Here is a 25,708-nt window from a genome sequence, read left to right as displayed (position 1 = left end):
ACAAACCAGTCTGAGGGGTGATCTTTATGGACAAACGCCATTTATCCAGCTGGGACGGTGTCCCTTGCCTGCAGGTGAAGGAAACGCGGTGCTTCCCCTCCTCTCCTCACACCCCCAGCCCGCCGAGGCTTCTCCCCTCTGGCAGCCGCGGGGCTGCAGTCCTGGCGCTCCAACTTCCCTCAGCAAACTCGGCACAGCCCCCACACACGGGAGCTGCATCCCGGGGGGCTCAGAAAAAAACACCATGAGCTGCTGGGGAGCTGCTCGTGTCTCCCCTCTACCCCCCACCTCCTACACCCCCAGAGCCGCCGCAGGACGGGGGCAGCGGCCGGGGGCTCGCACACCCCCGGGACACACAGCCCCAAGGCAGCTCCGGGCGGGCCCCGCCGCGGACTCAGCCCTGGGGAAGCTTCACCGTGAGGGGCCCCGCATTCGCCCGGCACCCCCCGGCCCGGCACCGAGCACCCCGCGCCGCCGGGGCAGCCAGAAAGTGCTTTTTTTAGCCCCAAACGCGCTGCCGACCCTGGCGGGACGCGCCTGTCAGGGGCGAAGCCGCCGCGCGCGCCCCCTCAGCCGCCTCCCCGCGCGTCCCCTCAGCGCCGCGGCTCCCGCCGCTCACCTGGTGCCGGCCGGCGGCAGCGGGACACGGCCGCGGCGCCCGGGAGGGAGAGACGGAGGGAGAGTGTCCGCCGGGCCGTCCCCGTCCCCGCCGCTTCCTGCCACGGCCCCGCCGCCGCCCGAGGTGCGGCTGCCCCCGCCAGGCGCGGCCAATCGCGCGGCCGCTCGGCGATCGGCTCCACGGCCTGTCCGCCGCGGGGCGGGAGGGAGGGGAAGGAGGAAGGGAACAAGCATCGGCGCTCGGCTACCCAGGCGGAGGGGGATCGCCTCATCGATCGCGCTCCCCTGAAGCATCGGCGCTCGATTGGGCCGCCTGCGCGGCGGCGCCGCCGGGAGCGGAGGTTCCGGGGCGGTGGTGCCGGTACTGGGGGGGGCGGGACCCCTCCCGAACCCCGTGTGGGGCCCTCAGCGCTGGGGGTGGGCCCGGAGCGGGCTCAGGGGTGTGAGGGCCGGGTCGGGGCCCAGAGCGGCCTCAGGGGTGTGAGGAAGGGATGTCGGGGCCCAGAGCGGGCTCAGGGGTGTGAGGGCCGGGCCGGGGCCCAGAGGGGGTTCAGGGGTGTGAGGGGCCGGGTCGGCGTCTGGTCAAAAGGCAGCTCTGAATCTTCAAATACCCGCCGTCAGCGCTGGGGGAGCCTTGACAGCGGCTGTGTGGCCTGTGCCAGGAGTTAAGAGATTGCTAGTTACAAAAATAAATAAAATTCCAGCTTAACAGGGGTGTGCCTGAATGAGGAGAGGCCTCGAAGGAGAAAAAGGAGTTTTAGCGGTGGTTGGGAGGTGTGCATTAAGAAGAGCTCAGAGCAGAAAGGGTAAGGTGATATAATGCTGTTCTTGTAATGCTTTGTGGTTCCCTACAGCCCCTGAATTTAGAGACAAATACTCCTTCCTTTATAATTGTAGAGCCCCACAGTGGCTTATCCTTTGAGAGTTTTTGAGAACTGTTTTGCCAAACGGAGCTGAAGGAGCAGAGATTTATCTTCTGCCTCCTGCAGCCTCGTTCTGCTAATTTCTGACGGTTGTTTTCCTCCTGGACTTTCTTCTAGGACCATCAGCATGTGGCCCTTTGAAACTAAAGGTACAGAGACTCGAAAGTAATGTGTTCCAGGCTCAGGGTGTTGGTGTTTGTTCTGTTCTTCAAAGGCCAAAGTTCTGTATTACAGGTTTTCTTGCTGCAGTCATCTAATTCATACAATAAATGAACCACCATGATCTCTGTTTGTAAGTTGGGCTTTGTAACCTTTTTGTCTGTGTTTCTTACAAATGAAAAGAAAAAGACAGTGAGTGTGATTTCTTTGTCAGCTACTCTGTGAAAAGCTGATGAAGCAAGAGGCAGAAATCTTTCTTCAAACAGAGCAAATGTATATGAAACAATAACTGAGTTGTGATGAGAAAAACACCTTTGATGAAAACATGAGCCAAGAAAAATAGCTTGAGAGAGAAATTTAAACTTTCCATGATAGCTCTTTGGGGCAGAGACAGTTAAGTTTCTACATTTGTCAGGGAAACATGGCATTCCTGGAAGCTGAACCTCCTCCCTTGGGTTCCCACTGAATGCCTGAGAGATGACAGCAGAGGGTGTCTCCAGGAGGCTAATATTAAACATGAGGAATTAGTGTGAAGGGAGCAACAGCGAGATTCCAGTTTTGACCACAGAACGAGCTAAAAAACTTCGCATCAGCAGCTGTGCACAGTTTCTTACTCATTTGCTGCTTGCAGCTCCTGCTGTTCAAAGGGTTCCTGTGTGCCCTAGTGTTAGTAAACGCACCTGCCTTCTCTGTGATGTGTGAGACCGGCTGCTCCTGGGCGTAAATCTGCTTAGGATGAGCAGAAAGTGCTAAGGCAGCGTAACGTGGGATAAATTAACCTTGGGAGGGCAGCTGCGGTGCAGACATGCTTGCAACTGTTTTGCTGCCCGCAGCAGGACAAACCGAGCATGCAGGGGAGCTGGATGAATGGACAGATAGAAGAGGTGCAGATAGGAAATGGGGAAGAAAAGAGGAAAATGGTGTTTATAAAGCTTTAAGAGGGCGCCGGTTAGTTCTGGGAAAGGGCTTTGGGCAGTCCCAGCTCTATTTTTAACTGTATGACTTCGGGAAAGTTATCTGAACAATTTAAGCCAGGCGTGAGTCTGTAGGGAAAGGACAAACCTGAGGGCGCTGGGTGCAGCGTGGGCACCCGGGCGGCTCACGCGATGTGGCAGCTGCCACCACACCCTTTCCTGTTTGCCCTGTGGCCACTGGCAGCCCTGCCAGCTACCGCTGCCCGAGCGGGGAGGAAGGGAAAGGTTTGCCTTCCAAAATGCTGATAACCCCTTGCACCTGGCTTTACTCAGCAATGGAGGAGTGACAAACAGCTCTGCCATTCTGTCTCCTATGTACACAGTCAAATGCCCTCAAATGGATATGGAGCTCTGGGAACTGCTCTTGCTAGCGTTTAGTGTTGATTTTTAGCTGCGTCTCAGCCTCATCTCCTGTAAAGGGTAATATTTACTTACGTGAAAAGGTATCGGGTGTACTTCGTGTGGGTGTTCCCAGTTAAAAATTGTCAGTCAGTCAGTCAGATCTTTGGGGTGAGCTACAGGAAGGCAAAGTGCGCACACTGCGTTATTGCAGTTCTTTTCAGCACAAAGAGTGTGACCTGGTGCTGCTCTCGGCTGCTGAATGTCTGGTTCAGTGAGTTTGAAAAAGCGCTGCCGTGGGTTTGAGTAGATAAAACCTATTTTATTTCCTTTCCCATGATAAGTTGTTTATAGTATCCCACTGAGTCACTAAGTTGTACGTTTGAGGAACACACCTCACAAGGGTTAAGGTAGGCATTTAGTACGGCTCTGCTGGAACCAATGAGACTAATTAATCCCTCACAGGTGACTTAGAGTTGCAGAAAAGGGCTAAATGAGATATTTAGCCTGAAATATTGATGAGAGGCATTTTCATATGGAGTGGGATCTTGTATTTAGTGGTTCCTGCATGTGAATCTTGCTGCAGGATCTAGATTTTGGTCCTTAATTTTGTAGCAGGGGCTAATCAAGAGGACGACCTATGTCTGGCAGACATGAGGTATTCATAATGGCTTTAGGCGCCTTTTCCATGGAAACTGGTGTTTACTGGCATGCAGCTGTTCCACCCAGGTAAAGGCAAGATCACAGTACCATGGTGGTGCCTTGCTGGGAGTATGGAATACAGAATGGTTGGGGTGGTTGGGTTTGAAAGGGACCTCTGGAGATCATCTAGTCCAACCCACCTGCTAATTTCTAAAAACAAAGTAAGTCCAGTTCCAGCGTGTGAGGTCCTGCTCTCCCTGGCAAGCAGCAGCACCGTGGCATACCCGTGTCCTGCAGCACAGGCATTTCACGGCAGATGGGCTCATCCTGGTGGCAAAAAGGAAGAATACAGGTCTCCGGAGGTACAGGCAAAGCCCTCTTTCTCCCCATGAACTCCGTGAAGAGTAAAGCCTAGCAGACGCAACCTCCGTCTAAGTTGCTGGAGGAGCGGAGACTCGAACCCTCAACCCGCCGCCAGTGTCCGCCCCCCAAGGACCTCCTTTAGGTGCCCTCCGCGTTCGCCGGGCGGCGGCGCTCCGGCAGTGGGCGGGCGGCCGGAAGCGGAAGTGGCGGCGCGGGTCCTGGCGCCGTTACCGGGCGGAGGCGCGGGCCCGGGGCGGCAGCTCCGTCCCGTCGCTATGAGCGCGGCCGGGCTGGTGTCCGCCACGCCGCCCGCCCCCGCGCCGCCCGGGGCGCCCGCCACCGCCATGCCCCCCGGGCCCGAGTACTACGAGGAGGAGGAGCTGGAGAGCGCCGAGGAGGAGGACGGCGACAGGAGCGCTCGGGCCCGCGACTCCGATGAGGGTCGGTAACGCGGCGGACGGGACCGGGACGGGCTTTGGTGCTCCGGGAGAGCGGGGACTGGCGCAGGGGGGAGAAGCGGAGGCGTCTGCGGCCCATGGGGGGTGGTGGGAGGCTCTCAGCGAGGTGGGGGTGAGGAGGTGGGGTTTGGTGGAGGAAGGGTCTGGGACAGCGGGGAAATGGGAGGAAAACGAGGCCTGTTAGCTGGCTGCGGTTCCCTGTGTGACAGGAGAAAAGCGAAGCGATGGAGAGGTGGGCTTGAAGTGGTTTTGCAGGTGAAGAAGAGGTGGGAAGAGCCTCGGGAGCTGGGATGGAGTGTATGAGACAACGGGGTGAAAACAGTGGAGAAATGCGGTGTATGAAGCTTGGTTATGTCTCTGTGGGGTAAAGGGACAAGGGGGAAGAGAGTGTTTAATGTAGAAGTAAGTGTGGAAAGAAGTAAGGGGTGCAAGACTGTGTTGAGGACAGAGGGGTTTTGTAGAAGGACTGGGAAAGCAGTGGAGAAGAGAAAATGGAAGTAAAACCTAAAGTATTCTGGGGTGTATGATGCATAAAATAACAAATAAGGCAGGTGAAGAATGACCCTTCAACAGTTGTTGCTCTGTCAGCCAGAGTCCTTCATAGATTTTGAAATACCTCAGTGCGATGTGGAGCTGGGAAGCCAAGTTCAGATCCCAGTGACAAACTTTGTTTCCTGCAGTGAGACCTCTGTGGTCAACCTGAACTGCATCTAGTTGTGGTATTTTCGTTTTGGGCTGTTTCAGGTCAAGATGCAGAATCAGTTACAGCTGGTTCAGTCATTGTTCTCCATACAGTATGTTATGTCATGAGTGGAACCACAGGAATGAGTCTGGAATATTTTTCAAAATCTTTAGACTGTTTACGTCTTTGTGAGTGTTAATGTACAACCTGTTGTCTTAAACTGGGAAGAAATTACCAGGCTATCTTAAACTGAAGCTGTTTAGATTTGATGTAAATGTCATTGTTAAACTGCCAGAGGATTTACACAGGTGAACTGGTGAATTCATGGTTGCAGGAAAGAGATAAGACGGTTTGTTTCACTTCTGAATTCACCTCTCTAGAGGCCTGTCTGGTTGTGTATTTGAGGTGAAATTGCCTGAGGTTTGGGGATTTGTTTGCTTTTAAATAATTTACTACTTTGTTGGGGTTTTTTCTAATACTTCTTTAGTTGTAACAAGTTATTCTTTACCTCGTGTAGACACTGAGGATGCCAGTGAAACAGACCTGGCGAAACATGAGGAAGAGGACTTTGTGGAAATGAAAGAACAGTAAGTAATTCATTCTAATCAAAAGTAAGATAAAGTTCTGTTTATTTGTTTTTTGTTTTTTTTTTACATAAAACTTTGCAATATTTTGGGCCAAGACTGGGGTTTTTAAGTGCCTAGCCCAATGTAATTGCTAATGAGTCATGTATTCTCTGTTCAGTTACTTTCTCTGTTCTATATGTATTCAGGAAACTAAGCACTGCTGCTGTTTTGACCAAAGAAATGGGTACAGATTTCTGGGAGGAGCAGAGTTTTTCTGCAAATGAATCCTGCTGCAGTCAGATCCTTAAAATGAAAGATCTACTCTATATAAGCCAAGCAAAAAGCAGGATGCCTCTTAAAATCCTTTAAACAACAGAATGCTTGTCCTGTCCAACAGGATGGGCTTTTTGGAGACTTGAATTAGTTTCCCTTGATGTTTAGGTGTATTTGCAGTTTTTATATGTGTCAGGAAGGCCTGTGTTAAACCACGTATATGTGAGAAAAATGCAAGTTTGCAACAGCACCAGGAATAGACTTCAGGGGTTTTTTAATAATCATAGAATAGTTTGGGTTGGAAGGGACCTTCAAAGCTCGTCTAGTCCAACCCCTGCCATGAACAGGGACATCTTCTGCTAAAAAGTCTGTCCCCATCTTTCTTATCGAACCCCTTAAAGTATGGAAAGACTACAATAAGGTCTCCCTGGCACCTTCTCCAGACTGAACAACCCCAAATCTCTCTAACCTTGGGTGGGTTGTAAAATCAATGGGGTGGCAGAGCTTTTAGACAGAACAATAACCTTTCATTTGAATAATATTTGAGTTGTTGTTTGTTTGTTTCCTGAAATTCCTCTGAAAAGTTTTTAATTCCGTGTGAATGCTCTGTAGCCTACCTCAACAGATGGTGAAATAAGTGATGTACATTTGTTTTTCGAAGTAAAATTGCCTGCTGTCTGTCTTTACAGGATGTATCAGGACAAACTGGCATCTCTGAAGAGACAATTACAGCAATTGCAGGAAGGTAAGCGTTGAAGAGGGTAGCTTTTTTATTTCCTGAACCATTTTCAGCACTTTTCAAAGGTCATAGAAGGATGAGGATTTTGAAAGATGTAAACAAGACCCTTCACTGAATGGCAGCTCTCGGTCATGCTGCTGAGTGAAAAATATCAGCCACGTTCCATCCTTTTTCCCTCGGAACACTCGTAGTTAAGCCTCTGTGTACTAAAGTGTTTCTTAAAAGGAGTAGTGGAGTAGTCGACTTTCTGAAAAAACTGGGAACGTGCTTATCAAAATAAGCAAAGTAGAGCTGTAGTTTTCTGATTTCAGTTATTATTATTTGTGTTTCAAATGGTGTCTGGCTCCTTGAGAAAATTTAATTCTTGGAAAAAAAGAAAGTTCGAGCAGGAGTCCACAATTTATTTCTCGTAGGTACTCTTCAGGAATATCAGAAAAGAATGAAAAAGTTGGACCAGCAGTACAAAGAAAGGATACGAAATGCAGGTAAGCTGAACTTTTTTCCAAGACGCTGCGTACAACTTAAATTAATGGTTTTTATAGCACCTGAAGAAAAAGAATGATAATTCTGTCCTTTAAAGAAAAAGAACCTGCTGGAGCAAAGGGTTCCTCTGCTTCTGAGGGTGTGGTGTAGTTGTTTTGGGAGTGTACGAAGCATGATGGGATCTATCTTGATTTTTATTTATTTCTTATTTTTTCACTAAACACTAATAGATGGGTTTAGTCTGAAACAGCACAAGTGAAAAATGGTTTCATTTCTCACTGGCACAGTCTTCCCCTTTGCCTTGTTCTTTGTGCAACTGGCCTGAAACCTTCAGGCACGCGGTTCCTTTCTGTTGCAGGGACGGACAGGTAGGACTAAGCATCTTTCCCAGAGATCTGGTTTCGTGCCCTGGAACAGTGAATACAGACGGATTGCAGCTGAAACTGCTGTTCTGTGTAGCTGTGGCATTGGATGAGCTGCCCGTGCGTTGCGTTCTGGCGCTCCGTTTCAGGAGCGAAGGCCCAAATTAACTTTAAGTGCCCAGCCCTCAGCTCTTCTGCGCAGCCTTTATTGTGGTACTGCAGAGAAACTGCTTAGAATCAGATTGTTTGCCCTCTTCTTTTTTTTCCCCCCCCTCTTTCCAGTAGGTTCTTCTCTTGGACCAGGGCCTTTTATAGGAGCTACATTTGGAAATGTAGCTGTTCTTCATTTGAAAAAGCTGGATGAATCCTTTAACCCCTGGGCTGTTACTCTGGGAAATATGACAGAGCAGCCGTGGCAATTGTGTGATGGCCAACGTGCTCCAGCCCTGGAGTGGTGTAAATTGTGTCTTTCTGAAAGTGCTTGGGGCAGGAAAGGATTTGCTTGAGGAATTTAAGTGAATTAAACTACTTCTTGTTAAATGGAATCCGTCTTCTCAGATGAATTTCGTGTATGTTAGAGCTGTGTTATTGTAATACAGGGTTTTGGTAAAATTAAGACTGTGAACTTGTATTTCTGGCTGGCAACGACCAATGCTGCAGCAACATGTTTCTTCCACAGGAGGGCAGAAGGTGATAACTTTCAATTTTATATAAGAAAATTCATCTGCCTAGTACCACAGGAGGAACGGTCTTTTACATTTATCCTTCCCACATTGAGATTTTGGGTTGGGTTTTTTTTTTGATTTTTTTTTGGTGGTTTTTGGTGTGTGTGTGTGGCATTTTGGTTGTTTTTTGAGAATTCACAGGTACTAAAGCAACTGTTTAGATTCACCTGTATGTGATTACCTCCATAATACTGCTTCCATGCTCAATTGGTAGAGTCCTTTGCAAACAAAAGGGTTTTGTTCTTATTTTAATTGGGCTGTTATCATCTTTGGTTTCTATTTTATTGGGGGTTTAATTTTTTTTTTTAAAGGCATAGTAGTTGAGTGTTGCTACTACAGTCTTCTCTGAAACATATTTGGAGTCTGTGATCTCTACAGAAGTTTTTACTATTTTGAGTATTGCCAAAGCTTAATATGCTGGTGAAATATGGTGAACTGAGGACTGCTCAGGTGCCTTAGTTGGCTTTTCTTGCCACTGCCTTGAGTTAAAACTTTATTTTTGGCGTTAAGTCCTTCAGGAAGCACAAGAAAAGTCCCGTCCTACTTAATTTCAATTTGTTAGGAATTGCACAAACAGCAAGGGGACTGTTTCACACCCAGAAATCCATTCACCTCATGTTTAGGTGTGACTGGAACTAATCCTTGCCACGTGTTAGAACTCAGCCTTCAGTGATACGTAACGATTTCCTTGTCTTCTCAGGCATAAACAGCCTCAGATCGGACACAAGTTGAGTAGATGAGTCTTCTAACAGCTGCGGAATTATTTCTGAACCAGTCATTGCTGAAATTCATGAAGAAGGCTTAAACTGTGAACTTTTGCCGGGCACATGTTTAGCTATATAGTCCAAGCTTCACTCTGTGAAGTTTGTATCTAGTATTAACTGGTTTAACTAAACTGGAAGATAGACCACTGAATAGTATGGAATGCTGCTTTGCAGTTCTTCTTGACAGTCTGTAGAAGACTTCCATTAACAATATATTTTTGTGGATTTTTTTCAGTTACTTTATTTTCAGTGTAAAACTGTGCAGTGAGATTAGAGGCCGGATGGGTACATGCACGGTTCAGTTCACTGCCTCTCTTGGCTGCAGAACTCAATGACTAAAAATGTTAGGGAAGTCATTTTGTGCATCTTTGAAGGTAATAAATTAAGTCTGTCTTCTCTTTCAGAACTGTTCCTCCAGCTGGAAGTAAGTACTCTTAATTTATCAAATATATATTGACTAGATGGAAGAGGTAATAAACCTTCTGTTTCATTGACTGGTACTTGTCCTTGTTTTCCCAGAAGACTTAAAGAATTTTCCTTCATCTAGTGAGCATTATTACACTTGAGATGTAGTACAGCCTACTGCTGGTATTACTTTGAGTAACTTCCTGACTTTTAAGATTCTATTTTAATGATAAAAATGTTTGCTCTTGGCCTGCTGTATGCTGGCTGTGCATTTGTCATGTTTAAAAAGCACGTTTAAGTGTGTAAATAGTAATACTGTTTGTAACTCTCAAAAGCCCTCTGCTAGAGACATGGTACAGTATGCAGCATTAAAATGTTGTGGGGTTTTTAAAAAGAATTAATTCTTTTGCCAATATATTACTGCTTATTTAGTAATTTTAGGTGGTTTCTATCGATTATGAATATTGATAATCTTTAGAACTGGCTACAGTTCTGAACTGAAAAGCTAATCAGTGCAGCAGTTGAAAGAAGCTGTTGTGGTAACACTGAGGTCCTTAGTTCACCTTTTTGTTGTTTGCATTAGACAGATCAGGTGGAAAAAAATTACGTCAAGGAAAAGAAGGCAGCAGCAAAGGAGTTTGAAGATAAGAAAATTGAGCTTAAGGAGAATTTGATTGCGGAGTTGGAAGAGAAAAAGAAGATGATCGAGAATGAAAAGCTGACCATGGAATTAACAGGAGGTAAAAACAAGATAGATGTCTGTCGTTTGTCCTAACGACTCTGCTACTGCTTAGAAAGAAAGAAATAAAGGTAGAAATGCTTGTTCATACAGACAACTGGTGTGAAGGCTTTAAAGCTTTCCAAATGCCAACAGATGTAGAACATGGATTGGTGGTGTTTTACTGGAGAAGGCTGTTCATAATAATAAAATCTATTGATGTGAGTTACTGACAGGTGAATCAAAGCAGTGCCAGTGGTGCTGCAGCGTGGGTCAGGTTTCCTGTGGGCAGGGAAAGGGGCTGCATTAGTTCCTGCAGTAAAACTGTTGAGATACGCCACAACACTGACCTAACCAGTGGTCCCAGGTTGTAAACCTTGAGTAGGTGCTTCAAACCCCGCTTCTGAGGCTCTTGTAAATCAGTCTTAACAAATGAGAAGAATGGCTCACATTCAACAATGTAACTTATGTTTTTAGGCCTCCAGGGCTATTAATGTTCAGTGTTTTTCAAGTTCAGCTTTGAATCCTAGAGATAAGGTTTCCTTTGGCATACACTCTCTGGGTGGCACTTTCTCGTTTTAAGCTTTTCTCGTATTATTTGTTCCATTAATGTGCAGCGGGGTCGTCCTTGTTCACCCTTGAGATATGGAGGAAAATAACTTGATGTATTTTGAACATCCAGAGCTGCTCAAGGTTTTAGCATCTAGAGGGAGCCAAAGAGGCTTCACAGATTTAAGGGCTATCCAGGATGTGATTCAGGTGCACTTAAAGCTGAGCAAATAAATCTCAGCACACAGAAGAGGTGAGACGATGTGTTTAGCATTTAAGATGTGGCCTTTTGCTTGGCAGTTCAAGATATCTTCATAATTAAGGAATGACTTGTGAGAGTTTGAGTAAAGTAGTTCAGTGAAGACTGTCCATAGACATTTGTACAAACTGTAATTTCAGGTAGTTACTTGGTGATGAGACTTGGGTTTCAATTTTAAACAGATTATTTTTCTTTTTCCCTAGTGCATATGCTATAATTTAGTTCCTGTCAAGTGCTGCTCTGCATGTTATTAATTAGGTTCATTTCATTAATCATAATTTGAAACAGTTTTAGATAATGAGTCTAAATACCATTTGTGTTTAAAATTATTCCAGCAAACTTGTATCAGTCTTGAATGCAGTAATTATCTGTATTCCTTTGACAAAGATATTTTTCCAGCTTGTAGACAAGAAAAAGCAGCAATTCCTTTATAGCTGATGTTTTATGTGCTGTTAACTATCCAAGTTTTGTTAGCAGAGAACTCTGAACTTTGCCTTTTAAATGATCTCTTCAAAAGCAAATCATGTTAGCATTAAAGAAATTTGCCCTGAATCCTTGTAGCATTGTTGTGCTCGTTATCTGTACCTCAAGGAGCTGTAAAATGCCCCCAAAGTGTGTCACTTCCAGCCCCTGGAAGCTGTAACTGTGGCTTTGCAACACTGTCACTGAACAGTGAGTATGAAAGAGAACTTGTATTCACTGTCAGCAGTTGCAGGTTGGATGCTGGAAACCATCACAAAAAAATCCAATTTTCTGTATGAAAGAGGAAAGATTATGTTCCTTGTGCCTTGTGCAGACAGCTGCTGCTTCTTCCCCCATTGCCTCTGGTCTTATCAGCTCTCCAACCTCATTATTCTACAGATTCGATGGAAGTGAAGCCTATTATGACAAGGAAACTGCGGCGGCGACCGAACGATCCAGTTCCTATCCCAGACAAGAGGAGGAAACCTGCCCCTGATATCCTTTCAGAGTCATTGCGGGATGGTGTATTTGCAGCCAGTGTGCTACCTGCATCTGTGCTTTTGTACGGGAAGGAGGATGAAATGAGGTGCTAGAATCAGATTTTAATCTTGGAAATACTGGAGCACAATTCATCACGTATAATAAACTAATATAACACAACCAGTCTTTGGAGATACCTCAGTATCCTAACTTGAACTTCACAGTGTTGTGAGAGAACTGTCTTTTTTTGTCAGTGAGAATAGTTTGAATTCTTCAGGTAGTTTTTTTTCACAAAGGAAAAACTTCAAAAGAACATTATATATAAATGCTGAGGTAATTGATTCTATAGATAGTAAATGGCTTTTTTACATGAGGCAAAGCTTTTCTCATTTCAAGATGTGACAAAACGTTTGCCAGAAAGATCATATTTGCCATATCAAACTAGTTTTCCCATTTCTGATAAAGGCTTCAGATCTCTAATCTGAATGCAATAGAGAAGCATAGCAAAAGCGAGGAGTGCTAGAGTTGTTCTTTGAATTGAAAAGGATGGAAAATCTAACTGGTTTTTATATATCACGAGAGAGAGAAAAACGTGTATATAATCTTTCTCTTCTGCTTTGTTGCATGTTTCTTATAATTAAAATGTTCCTTGGCTTCTGGAAATATGCTTTTAGCTCCTCTGTGGTGATAGGCACTTTTTCTATTTGTATATTAAATTCACCCAGAAAAGAAGGCAATGATGTTTCCTTACAGAGGCTTATTATTAGATTCCAAACTTGTATGGCTTAGATCAGATTAAAAATACTTATTTATGACTTTCAAGTAACTCAAGTTGTCTACACAGGCAATATCAGACCTCGAACTAGAGTTCACACAGGATGGGCACAAACATCTCCAGTTTTAATTAATGTCTTTCTGGTTAGAGATCCTATTCACTCTTTCAGGAAAAAAAAAAAAAAAAAAATCTATTCATTAGTGCCCCTATATCATCCAAAGTAAATTAGTTTCCTAGCGAACATGTCCTACTAATTGAGCGTGACATGGCAGCCACAGTATGAAACTGCTTTGCCTCACTGGGGAGAGGATTGAGGTTCATCAGCACCAAAGTCCTTAAAATACAGCCTAACAATTGTTAACTTTAGTTTAATACTTTGAGCACTTTTGACTTAACAGCTGTTTTGAGGAAAGACTGGAGATTAAGTGTCAAGAGCGGGTCCACTGCTTTGTCTGGATATTGTTTTCCATCTGTGTATTTAGACGGGGAAAGTGGCAGAGGAGCAGTAAGAAAGGGAAGTAGGAGGATGGGATCGTGAAACTACACCAAATGACAGCAGAGCTGTAATGAGGCTCTGACACACTAACTTGTGTGTTCTGAGATTTTGCTTTCAGGTGAACAGTAGGCTTTTCTTTATCCTCATCTACATGAGGATGTGTTTTTTGCCTCTGGCTTGATTTTTCTGGTTCTTTTCTTGACTTTCTCTGTGCATTTGTGGGGTTGTTTTGTTGTGGTGTGGGTTTTTTGTTTGCTTGCTTTTGTTTTTGGTTTTGTTTTTCCCTCTCTTGTCCCTATCTCTCAATTCCTGCTTACTAACTTGCAAAATGCTGACTTGCTTCTCATAGTTTTGGGTGGGATGCAGCTTCGTTGTGCAAACGCTGAAGTGAGTGTGTTTCAGCTCCCAGATTGTTCTCTATAGAAATGCAAGATGAAGAACACTGAAAACACAAATGCTTGATGCCTCCATGAAGTAAATGTCAGTGCACTAAAGATTTTTCCATTGATGGTTATGTCTGAATCAGTTAAAATGATTTCGCACGCTATTTGCTGCTAAATATGAGGCTCTGTGGAGATGGACTTAAATTAATTCATATGACAAAAACGCTTAAGTGTGACACTTTAAAATCTTGTGCAGCTTACAGAAGCCTTTTGCCTTATGTTTAGACATGTGAAATGTCATTGACCTTTAATTTTCAGGCTTTCTTATTTAGATTTTTTGGGAGCCTTAATTCTGGATACCTCAGCTAAATTATTTGTTGACTGATGAGCAAATAATGGAGGACCTGAGAACACTGAATAAGGTAGGGATTAGTGCTTGATTTGTGTGTGTTTGTTGTAGAGAGAAGCTAATGCTTTCCCCTGCAGAGAACACAGCGCTCTGGTTTATGTTCCTTTTTGAGATGTGTGACTATTTCATCCTAGTGTGAAATAACGCAATAAAAGACTTAGCAAGATGGTATCTCGTCCCTTTTATTTTTATAGGTTTAATTAACCTCATTAAAATGACTGTCATCTAAAAATGGTACCTTTTGTCTGTACCAAGTGATGAGCTGTCTGAAGGAGTTGCTTTCTTCCTCTGCATGGTTGAACAGATGTTAACACGTCTGGTTTAAACCGTAGTGTGGGCTGGTCATTTTACAGTGGGTGGTTTAGTTTGGGGTTTTTTTGTTCTTTTTGGTTGTTTGGTTGGGTTTTTTTTGGTCTGTTTGGGGTTTTGTTTTCTCCCCACTGTCACTGTACTTCAGCAAACCTCATAGGGTACAATGTGTGTGTTTATAGCTTGTCTAGATTTTATTACACTGTTGCTTTCTTGCTAAACACTTACCTAACTTCTTATAATAGAGGCTGTTCATTAAAGCCTTTGAGGGTGGTGGTGGAGCATGATTTTGTACCAGCTGTTGGGGTGTTTCTAATGATTTATCTCCTGTATTTTATGTACCCTGAGGTATGTTGGGTCATGGTAAAAAACAGTGTGTTAGATGGGTTTGAGTTTGCCTTGCTTTAGTGGAAGTTCAGTTTGTAGACCTTTCGTATGGTGATACTGATTATCTGCACCTTTGGTTGTTTATAGCATGCTGTTCTGGTTATGTCTTATGCCAGTTAGTAGTACATTTGAAAATAATAAAAAAGAACCATTTAGAGTGTGGAAAGTAAGACGATCTGAGATGATTACTGCAGACCTGTGTGGCTTATGTCAGATCTCTAATCCTTCTTTGCTCTCTTTCCATGCAGCTTAAATCACCCAAGAGACCAGGTGAGTTAACAGTGGCACTGGAACTTGTTCACATTCACACTATTTTGAACAGACAATTATATTGTAGACTTTTTGACTATATAATTGCTGTGTAATTTGACTGTATAAATTGTTTTGACTATGTAATGGCTGTTCTTCACTTTGTGGAGTCTCCTCATCTGTCCTGAAGTTTGTCAGGGATGGGAAGGGAGATGGATGCATCTTTGGTGGCTGAAACATTTGAGTACGGGTAGATCTAGCTGTGTAAAGGGGTTTTTCCATGATATTCAGATGCATCGGGTTAGTTTGCTTGCCTGTCAGGTTGATGGAGGGATTGAGAGCTTAATTTTATGTGCTCAGCTTTCAGATGTGTCTTAACGCTTTATTTCAAGACAGGGTGCTACTAAATTGCCTATGTAATCCTGGCCCTATTATCTACTTTATAATAATTAGAATTCAAACAAAATCAAGGACATACTGTCCATCACCTACCTATAACATTTTTTTCAGGTTAATATTAGCATTTATGTACTCAAGGAGAGGCTGAATTATTCATCCCAATAGAGCATTTTTCTGATGCAAATTTGACTTTGTAGCTTTCTGTGCTTATTATTTCTGCATAATGTGACCTTATTAATTGCAGTTCTGCAGTCAGATGTGCTATTGTGTGCTGAACACGCACTAGTCTTTAAGCACAGTCTCTGCTATTTGCAGCATCTCCCTCCTCTCCTGAACACCTCCCAGCTACACCCGCGGAGTCTCCAGCACAGCGGTTTGAAGCCCGGATAGAAGATGGAAAACTCTACTATGACAAGAGATGGTAAGTCCTGATAAATTTCTGTTTGAATGAGTCTGAGCGTTGTGTAGTGAGGGGACAAAGGCTGCAGAGAGAAATTGCTTCGATATAAGAACTTGAGGACAAAATGGTTTTGGGCAGAGAGTAGCCACGTCCTAAGGGCTAAGCATTGCAACTTTGGTACATCAGAAGTGATAATGGAGTGTTTGGACCTCATAGACTTTGAGGAGTGGCTCAAATAAAAGGAGACTTGAAATCCTTTCCACTTGGGAAACATTTTTGTCAAACCAAATGTGAGGTGAGAGAACCGCCAGCAGCTGCAGAGCGATGTGGCTGTGAAGCTGCTCAGCCAGGATGTGGATGCTCCGTGGCTGCAGGTCCGCTGGTGTCGGCAGCGTTTGCGCCCCTGCTGTTGTGTTTTGTAGAGCGCTAGCCCGTGGTTCCACGAGGTGGCAGAAGGAACGTTGTGCAGCGGGATGAGCAGAATGAAAAATGTTTCTAATAACAAATCCCAATAACCTTTAAAGATCAAACCCACACGGGAGATGCGACTACAGAATTGCTGATTGGATTTAGCTCTGTTAAGTTTTATGGGCATGTAGCCGTGCAAGCCTCACAAAACACAAAGAAAATATTAAATTCTGCAGAGAAATCTTAGGTCTTAAACTTAATCCGTGAGACATGCAGAACTGGATAATCGAGATGGCAATCTAGTACTCCTTGAGCAGAAAGCAATTTGCAAGTTGTATGCTTATTTGTAGCCTGCTTTGGTGTGCTGGTGGCTCAAAATAACAAGTGATGAGGTTGTAATTTTATCACGGAAAATGATAGGCGTGAAGCTTGTATGCTACACAACAGCTGCCTTGTACAGTTGGTCAGTTTTTCCTTCTGTGAGTCTCCTGACAGCGAAGTGTCGTGGAAGGTTCAGTGGGTGCAACTGATAAAAGCTGCTGCCTGGAGCTGAGACGTGTGAAGTGTAAAGCAGACGTGATCTGAACCAGTTACTTGTCATTTCACAGATTCATGAAGTTCTTTTTTTTTTTGCTTTCATAATTTTTTTTTTTGTGTAAAGTGATGATCCTCTAGGATATATTTGGATGAATAAACTGTTCTTCAGAATTTTTAAGCATGTGGAGTACTGTAAAGTGTTGCATAAGTTAAAAGAAAAAAGGTGGAATCTGGAGTAATCTGTCAGTAAAGCTCTCAAGCTCCCACCACATTTAAACCTAGGAGAGCTTCTATGAGCCCAGATGAATCTCTCAGAAGCACAAGCTCCCTCTGAAAGGTATCTAGTTGGGACATAGAACCCTAACAGATATTTTCATCTTGCTGAATTCATTGTCGTGGGGGTCTCATGGTCAAGAATTCCAGCTGTTGTCTTTCCTGTCTTCCTTGTTCTTATGCTGTTTTAAGATAAGTGTTTTACATTTTTTTGGCTGTAATAATCGTGCTTGGATTTTTTTGATTGATAGCAATAGTACTTGTGCAAAGTAGCTGGTATTTTAAAATAATCAAGTAACTTTTGATAGTGGGAGGGTAATTTTTTCTAAGGTTTATTAAGGCTGTAACTGCTGACATGCACCAGAAATCATAAAACTCACAGCTCAGGAGTCGCTACTTTCTGTTTCCTGACAGCGGCTGTGAAGAACCATTATCTCAAAACAGTGAATGTTTCAGGCTACTAATGGACTCCTTAAGGTCTTGCGGGGACATTTCACAAATATATCTCCAAAGTGGAGACTGTGTAGGGCCTTTCAGGTGGATATGGAATTAGACTTCAGGTTTTTATCCTTGTTCAATTTGTTCCTTTCTTCCCTGTAAGATCCTAAAATACAGTTCACTGTAAAACAACCCTCTTTTAGCTTTGTCTGCATACAATAATGCAGAGTGATTTCTTTCAATCTTCTGATGGAGATGCAGTCAAATGTCTTGGCCTTTCAGCAAAATGGTTTGTAGCAGAGAGTGGAATGATTTCTGCTGGTGTCACTTGTCAGTATTGTGGTGTATTTTACTTACTGCAAAAGCAAGGGTAGTTTGGCACTTTCTTCTTCTTGAAAGCTAACTTAAATTTCCTTTATGTCTTAGTGAGGTCTGGTTTGTAGTAGCTTATATTTCAATTAATGGTCATCTGAGCTGAGTCAACTAAGATTTTTGGCTCAGTAAATTGCTGCTATTACATTGCCCTGGAACCCACTGACATCCTTTCTTTTAAAATGGGGGAGAAAGAATGGTGGTTGGGCATAGATGTCTAAAGGTTGTAGAATTTGAGGGTGGCTTTTTTGTTGTTTTTTTAGTGCCTCCCCCAGCCCTTTGGTAATTAGTACGTTTGGAAGGCTGCAAGCCAACACTATCATTCTTGTCACTGGCAAGCAGTGTCGAAATTCTGAGTACATGAACCTGTAGGAAGAGATTATGGAATAAACTATTGGAAGACTTGGTATTTACAGTATGGTTAGTGTAGAAATAGCTAAAGATTATGCAGATCCCTGCATTTGGACAAATGGCTGTCAGGCAATTGGACTGCAGGGAGTTGCATACTGAGTAGCTACTGAGGGAATCTCTGTGCAGGGATTCTGCAGCTTGGGTTGCCCAGGTAAATACAAAGCACATCATGATTAGGATAATGGTGGAAGTCTAGTTATGCTTTTATAACTATAAAGCATTTTGGTGATCAAGATTATTACTTACCAATAATCTGTGCTGGTATAATTAGTTCCACCTTCAGAATGAACAGAAACTGGTGAGTTTTGTCTAGCACACTTTGCAGCACGTACCAGAAACGTGGTCTGCAAAGAAGGCAAGACCTTGAAATCAGGCAATTCAGAGTTATGAATTTCCAAGTTTTACTTTGTTTAATACAAAAGGCACTAAGAGAAATACATAGCATGACTAAAATATGATCTAAAAGGGGAGAAAAATGGATGTGCTTAGGTACAGCTTCCTTGTGGCAGGTACATGCAGAGTCGGTAACACAGCACTTCCCATTGGGGTTATTTTCCCTAAATAACACAGTATTAGAAATTTGAGGTCTCTGTTTAACAATACATGGGTTTCACTGATGAAATGTGGTTTACTGCGGTGGCACACTAGTAACTTTGCGTTGAGGAATGTAACTAACTTCGGTATCTGGTTTGCTCTGTCACATTTTATCAGGCATAATATGGAGTTGCCTCTAAATCCATCCTGTGTCTGCAATGTGAAGGGCCACTTTGATTAACTCTGGAGACAGGGGCTTATTGTCAGCCAGTGTTCTCTGATGTCGTGCCTTGGTGCTCTGCCCTTCCTCCTTTCACATGTGAGAGCTGTTTCCGTAATCTGCGTATAGAATTAAATGTGAATTGAGAGCTTTGTGCATCCTGGAGCATCATTGAGATGCAAAGTGGGAGTGTGTGGGATCAGACCACCCGCTATGTTGGTGACAAGGGGGAAAGTGGTGTGGAAAGACAGACTGACTTCATATTTACTCTATCCAAATGCTTGTAGAACCTGAGCTTTATCAGTCTTAGTTCTGTTTCTGTCTTTGGACAGCTAATAGTTTAAAGTGTTTTCTTAATTTTTTTATTGTTATTATTTTTGCAGGTACCACAAGAGCCAAGCTATCTACCTGGAGTCTAAAGAGAACACTAAGATCAGCTGTGTGATCAGTTCTGTGGGCGCCAACGAGGTAGCGGGGCTGCTTTGTTTGTCATGGGAGCGGGGAAATCCGTGGGTCAGTGTAGGCAGGTATATGTAAGGACTCAGAGAAGAAAATTAATATTGCTTTCAGAAAGAATGTAGTTGGTGTCTAAAGAAGCTCAATCCAAGATGAGACCGAGTTGAGAGATCTCTTCGTGATACAGAGCTGGGGTGGGAAGGGACTGGCTGTGCTTCTAAAGAATGATCCTGCATTTTCTAAGTAGTAGTTTGGCAGGCAGGAAAAATGAGAACTGACACATCATTGGCACATTTCCATTATTTCAAGCATGTACATACACTTATTATTAATGCATTATTTTTAAAAAATATATATCTCATTGGGAATCCAGAAGAGCATGAGGAAATTTTTTTGTCACCAGATTTAGTTGTTATAAGGGGGGAAAATTCTTCCTGCTCACCTGGATCTGGGTGTTATGAAGTAACCTGGCAGCGTTTGGCTCTTCTGTAGTCACTTGTCTGAGACCATTTCTTTGTGGCTGATGATTCAAGCTTGGAGAAGCAGGTGAAGAGAGGTGTGTGCCTAAAATAGTGACTCTCGCTGCAAAATAAACTCGATGCTTGAGCATCACTTGGGCAATAGGAGCGGTTTGTTCTTTGCTTGCAGATTCCAGACACTCCGAGGAAAGAAATGACAGACTTGAACGCACTTCTCTTCAGTCAGCCAATAAAGTCACTTTGATTTGTTTTGGCAGCTAATGGAAAATATTTTATTTTCAACAAAATGAGTTGCATATGGGATATGCTTTGTATCACAACTGTTCTCTTTGCAATAACAGTCGTTGTGCTCAACAGTTGGTTATTTAGATAAAGAAGTAGTAGTGTGCTAACGGATGCCTTAAAAGTATAGTCCTGCTGTTTGATTAAAGTTATTACTGTTAATTTCTAACATTAAAACTCAGTCTTTTGGGAACATGTTACCTGAAACCTGGAGGAAATTCAATCCATTAATTATAGTTATATGAATTCAGCTTTAAAGTGAGACAATAGCTTTTATTTTTTTGGTTTAGTGGGGGTTTTTGAGAGGCTGGGGAGGAGGCGCAGCAGTGGTTTATCCCATTATGGTTTATTAGAGACAATGGAGACAAATACTGAGCAAATAGTGAAATGAGGTGGTTCTCTCTTAGGATTGCAATGTACACATCTCAGATTCCGTCACACACCTAAAAATGTGGTTGCCAAAGCATGATTTTGCTGGTTCCTGCCTGAACTGCGAAGTGAGAAGGCAGGACCTGGATTTGAGGTCTCTAATTGAGTTAAATGAATCTACTGTGCCAGGCCTATAGCTGACATGGTATCTAAAAATGAAAAGCTTTGAATAAATTGCATGCTAACACTAACTCGCTAGTCATTTGCAATAGGCAATATTGGACTTGTGTCCTAAAATACTCCAGTATTTGGGTCCAAACTTCTTGAAAGTGATTTTTATTTTTCAAAAATTCTCAGTGGCTGCCTCCATGGAAGCCATTTGTCCTTTAGAACGTACTGACTGTCAGCAAGTTATGTGAATTCTTCCATGCAGGTGTTTAAAAGAAAGATGCTTTTTTATCTTCAGATACAATTCATGTAACACATTGTGAGAAATGCCTCACTGAACAAAATCTGAAGCAGCTTTTTATTTGACTAATAGTTAACTTGTCTGGGTAAATCCCAGGTTAGATAATTTTATGATCTGTGGATCTAGAGAGACTTATTCTTGATTAGGCAAAGCTTAATGCCAGAGTTCCATTGTGAACAGTATCAGAAGGAAAGTTGCTTTCCTGATGATGCTCGGAACAAGTAATTTTTCATGGTGAGTGTTTTGAGCGGGGAGTTAAGGTGGTAAAGGTAGAAACCTTAGTTCCTTTCCTATTCAGGCTGCAAATACCTAATATGGGGAGGGAGGAGGGATTAAGCGGAATCATCTCTGCACCCTGAGTAACAGAGATGTTCAGGTCTGACGGTAAGAACACTTGGACTTGTTTGTGTTTTGTGTACTGTAGGTTTTTCCTTTTCTTCCCCAATACATGACCTGGCCTTTTCTTCTTTTCTTTCCTGCAGATCTGGGTGAGGAAAACCAGTGACAGCACAAAGATGAGAATCTACCTGGGGCAGCTGCAGCGAGGTGTGTTTGTGATCCGGCGGCGATCGGCTGCGTGACTTTGTGTTCTTCCTTGGTCTCTTTTTCTTCTTTGACTGACAGACAAACCTCTAGCGGGGAATGGCAGACTGTTCACTCATCTTAGCAGCAGAGAACACTGTCGTGACCTCTTCCGAGACAGTTTGTGGCTGGCCACATAATCCCCGGTAGTCCTTAAATCTCTAGTGATACCCAAACACTGCCCTGGACTATTTCTGGATTTTGCATCAAGCTTCTGTAACGCTTTCTTTATATTTTGGGTGACTATTTAAGACTACTTTGCATCATACTTTTTTCATCGTTGTTTCATGGTGCATAAATGGGACTCGTATGTTGAAAACGACGTAACATTTATGTTTTGGATCAGACCAATGGAAGAAGCTTTGCTTGTGAAGACCTGGGGTTATTTGTTCTTGTTTTTCTGCAAGACTCGGGATGTTTGGCAAAAGGAGTTTAACCTTGTCAGCTTTCGACTGCAGCTGGGACATACATCTGTAGCACCTGGTACACAACATTGGCTTTACTGGACAAACTGTTTAAAGACTTGAGCACTGAAGCTTTTTTTAGGAAAGTGTAGACAGCTTAGAGACTGAAAATCCAGTTGATTTTAGTGTAGCTAAGCAGTCACATGTGGTTAATCAGAAGCTTGTTTCTCTTCACATTAAAAAACCTTTTGATGAACAAGCAAAGAGTACATCTAGCTGCTGAAGTGGATTTCCTGAAATAGGTGGATGAGTATAAACCAAAGGATTAATTAACTGGACTTTGGAGACAGCAAGACTATGGGAAAGATAATGAGTATAACAACTCACATAGAGAGGTGAAAGGCAAATTTCACATTCTTTACCAATGTTAGAGGAACAGAACATGCTGGAATCCTGCCAACAGAAGGTCCTGGATCTGTTGTATCTTTCAAAGAAGCTGCGTACAGAGCAGGAAGCGGCGCTGATACGCTCTTAGTGTACGCTGAAACCTTCGTTCCCTAAAACGTCACACCAAGGTTTCCCTTTGAAGAGTGTTTTAATTACTGGAGAGAACATTGGATTTCTACACAAGTGAAAATGCTCAAGTAACAATATTATGTGCTCCCTTCCAGGATGTTTAAAGATCTGACTTTGCAATTCCTTTATCATTCCCAGTCCTTTGCTGGTGGCTGAAACCACCAGTACCGTGTACGACCGAAGTGCACATTGCGCTGGCAATGCTGTCACATCTTGGCTTTCTGTGCAAAAGAACGTTGTGCTCCTTTTGATTACTGGACAAAACGTTGTGATTTCTGCCTTTATCAATATCTGTCACTTTGAGGCATCTTTTGGTTTTGCTTTTGAGCTGTTTTCTTGTTCAGCATCAGTCAAGCCTTCCTTTCATATCTGGATAAATGGCGTGTTTTAAACGACTGGTTCTGTTTCTTTTACTTCCTGCAGTTGGGTGGCAGTCACATCTCAGTCGCTGGTGGCTGTACGTGGATCTGGAGTGGGGCATTATGGCTGAATTTCTGATGTGTTGCCTTTGTGGCTGAGACATCCTTACCTGTTTTTACTGTCTTTTGACTTCCAACTGAGTCTGGAGCTTTGGTGAGGAAAGCAGAGGGTGCCTGTTTCCCACCCCTTGAAAATGTGCTGTGCTTGCTGCAGCGTTAGCCAGGTGGAAAGCAGAGCTGTATTTTGTCAAGTTAACAGCATACTTAATATAATTTAGCGTTCTCTGTACGTGTGACAGGTTTTTAATAAGGTGATGATGTACCGAGCAGGATTTGTCACTGAGCCTTAAAACGGACATCATAGTTCTTACAATAAAAAGTGCTAAGTAAACAGCAGGATTTATTTCCTACCTATATCATTTTATCGATATATATGTTTGTGGAAATAGCTGGGAACTTTGGTTCAGTTTTGGGGAGATATCTTGTCAACCTGTTCAGATATTGTCTGGTTTAGGGTAACTTGAAAGGTATTAGAAGTGTGGAAGGTGCATGTTGTGTAAGCTTAATTCTGTAGCTTCATCACCACATCTTCATCTGAATGAAGAACATCTGCTCACCATCCCTGTTCCTTGGCGGGACAGAATAGCTGCTCTCAAGCCTGGTCTTAGATGGCAGGTGTTGGAGGGCTGTGGGACAGGACACACGTTTCTAGTTCACACCTTAATCAGAATTTGAAGAGAATTTGGGGAGAAAACAAGTTAAGGAGGAAGGAGGACAGTGAGCAGTCAGGGTGCTGTGGGATTCACTGGGGAGATGGGTTCTGTAAACTGGTCCTGATTGAGGGCAGCGCTTCAGCGCGGAAGGTGTCAAAGCTTCATCCCAAACTCTTTCACGCTGATCTCAGATCTCCTGGAAGGATGTGTGAGGTTTGTACAACTCTGTTCTCTCAGTTCCTGGCCTGTTCCCAGTTTCCCCAGTGCCTCCGAATCAACATTTTAACCATAATTTCTGCTTTTGACAGTCCAAAGTGCGGTTGTGTAGCCATTGAACTGCTACACCAAAGGTATTTTATTTTAAGGCTAGTTCATCTTATTTTTAATGAAATGAAAGTGTCTTGCCTTAGCTGATCACCATAAGAAGTAGATCTGCAGGACATTTTTAAATCCTAGAAGGATGCTCAGAATGTGTTGTGGGGAGAATGAGGCGTGTGGAGATCAACAGTATAGACATCAGCTGTGGAAATGAAGATTTCCTGCTGCTGGTTGGAAAAAGAGAGACAAGTTACTCAAGGAGATGAACAAGGTCGTGCTTAAATTCTGAGAGAAAATTGGCTTTTCTGTCTGCTGTTTGCCTGGCTAACATCAGTCTTTTGAAGAACTCAGACCCTCAGTGAACAGAAATGGCTTTGCTACACTTAGGAAAAGATTTAATCCTCCTTGTGGACAGCATTTAAAGTAAATTGAAGAAATGGTTTTAACTCCCGGTTATAGTAATTTTAAAGAAGGTTGAACCTTCTGCCAAACCCAGACTTATTGGGGGTTAAATTGTAGTTGGCTGTTGACTCACATTAAGCAGGTTTTTTATTTCCCTGAGAAATGAACTGTGATGTTGATCAAGTGCAAACTAAGATTCCCCCAGCAGCCATTGCCTGTGCAGATGGGTGGGATTTAACATCAGACTCCCCAGAAGGTTTCAGAAGAGGCTTTTTCCTGGGGCAAATGCTAATAAAGGAAATTATCTTTTTTAGCTCGTGCTTTGTCTGGAGTTTTGTGAAGAGACAAAGTGATTTAACGACACCAGTCTTGATTGTTGGCAATTTTTTGTGCGTTTCTGGGGAACTTACAAAAATAAAGCCTGTAAGAGCAAAAAATTGCTGTGACCCTTGTGAATAACTGAGGTTCTTCTTCTTTCAGAAAAAGGAAAATTAAAACACCTTTTGGGTCCTTTTTCCACAGAAGCAAATAGCAAATGTGAAACAATTACAAAAATGTGAATGGGTGTCGAAGGTTTGCTGTCAGCAGTTCTAGTCTGTCCAATTCTAACACTAAAAATTTACTATAATTTGAAGTATTTAGAAAACAAAAGAATAAGTGTTTCCATTTTTCTCTGATTTATTGAAAACCCTTTGTCACATTTCATACAGCTACAGAATTCCACTATTTTAATGTTGATGCTGAATTTGGGAAACACCTTTAACATCAGCTCAAACTTTTGGGATGCCAAAATATCTCCAATACTTTAAATATGTATCTTTACAATGGAGTGAATGCTGGTACTTAAATTCCTCCTTTTTATGTGAGAATGCTTTTCTGTAAGGTTTTAGTGATTTCAGTTAATAAATACGCATAAAGAGCTGTTTAGGTTTGTATTACTTCACCAAGAGCAAAAAAAGCCCAAACAGAACCACGCAAGTTTTTCTGGGGTGGTTTTGTTGTTGTTTTGTTTGGGTTTTGCTTTTGTGTTTGGGGTTTTTTATTGAGGGGTTCAGAAACAGGTGGAGGGGGAGAGTAGCTCAGCAGCCTTATATCCTTTTAAGTGAAAAAAAGACACAAGTGCAAAATGTTTTCAATGCTTTATCTATAACCAGGATGGGTGTCTAAACTCCATACAAACAAGACGCTGAACTGCAATACAGGCGAGTTCCTGAAGCCTTTGGATCTGAAGTAGCAACACTTTGAGCAAAGCGGGTCATTTTATAGGGCCTTGCAATCATGAGATCGAACTCACTG

General features: G+C 43.1%; 2 protein-coding genes and 1 long non-coding RNA gene across 6 annotated transcripts in view; 2 read left to right on the top strand and 1 right to left on the bottom strand.

Annotated features, from left to right (window-relative positions):
• TAOK3 (TAO kinase 3) overlaps positions 1-780 on the bottom strand; it is an 83,018-nt gene extending 82,238 nt beyond the window's left edge. For all 4 annotated transcript variants that reach the window (XM_082066131.1, XM_082066123.1, XM_082066124.1 and 1 more), the window contains exon 1: positions 620-780. The gene's annotated coding sequence lies outside the window, so the exon portion shown is untranslated. The remainder of the gene's footprint in view (positions 1-619) is intronic.
• Positions 781-855: 75 nt separating this feature from the next.
• Positions 856-4,193, top strand: LOC309446399. Its single transcript, XR_014185453.1, has 3 exons — positions 856-979; positions 1,331-1,424; positions 1,659-4,193. It is a non-coding gene; the product is annotated as an uncharacterized lncRNA (long non-coding RNA).
• Positions 4,194-4,207: 14 nt separating this feature from the next.
• Positions 4,208-25,335, top strand: SUDS3 (SDS3 homolog, SIN3A corepressor complex component). Its single transcript, XM_082066122.1, has 12 exons — positions 4,208-4,459; positions 5,676-5,745; positions 6,687-6,742; positions 7,150-7,221; positions 9,475-9,494; positions 10,059-10,215; positions 11,863-11,958; positions 13,958-14,019; positions 14,951-14,972; positions 15,666-15,771; positions 19,327-19,411; positions 21,481-25,335. The coding sequence occupies exons 1-12, from the start codon at positions 4,294-4,296 to the stop codon at positions 21,577-21,579; spliced, it is 1,011 nt and encodes a 336-aa protein (XP_081922248.1). The 5' UTR covers positions 4,208-4,293; the 3' UTR covers positions 21,580-25,335.
• The last annotated feature ends 373 nt before the right edge of the window (positions 25,336-25,708 follow it).

The sequence above is a fragment of the Streptopelia decaocto genome (assembly GCF_964273445.1).
Source record: "Streptopelia decaocto genome assembly, chromosome: 15".
NCBI lineage: Eukaryota > Metazoa > Chordata > Aves > Columbiformes > Columbidae > Streptopelia > Streptopelia decaocto.
Note: the sequence above shows the minus strand (reverse complement) of the source record. Positions and strands in the feature narration are given on the sequence as shown.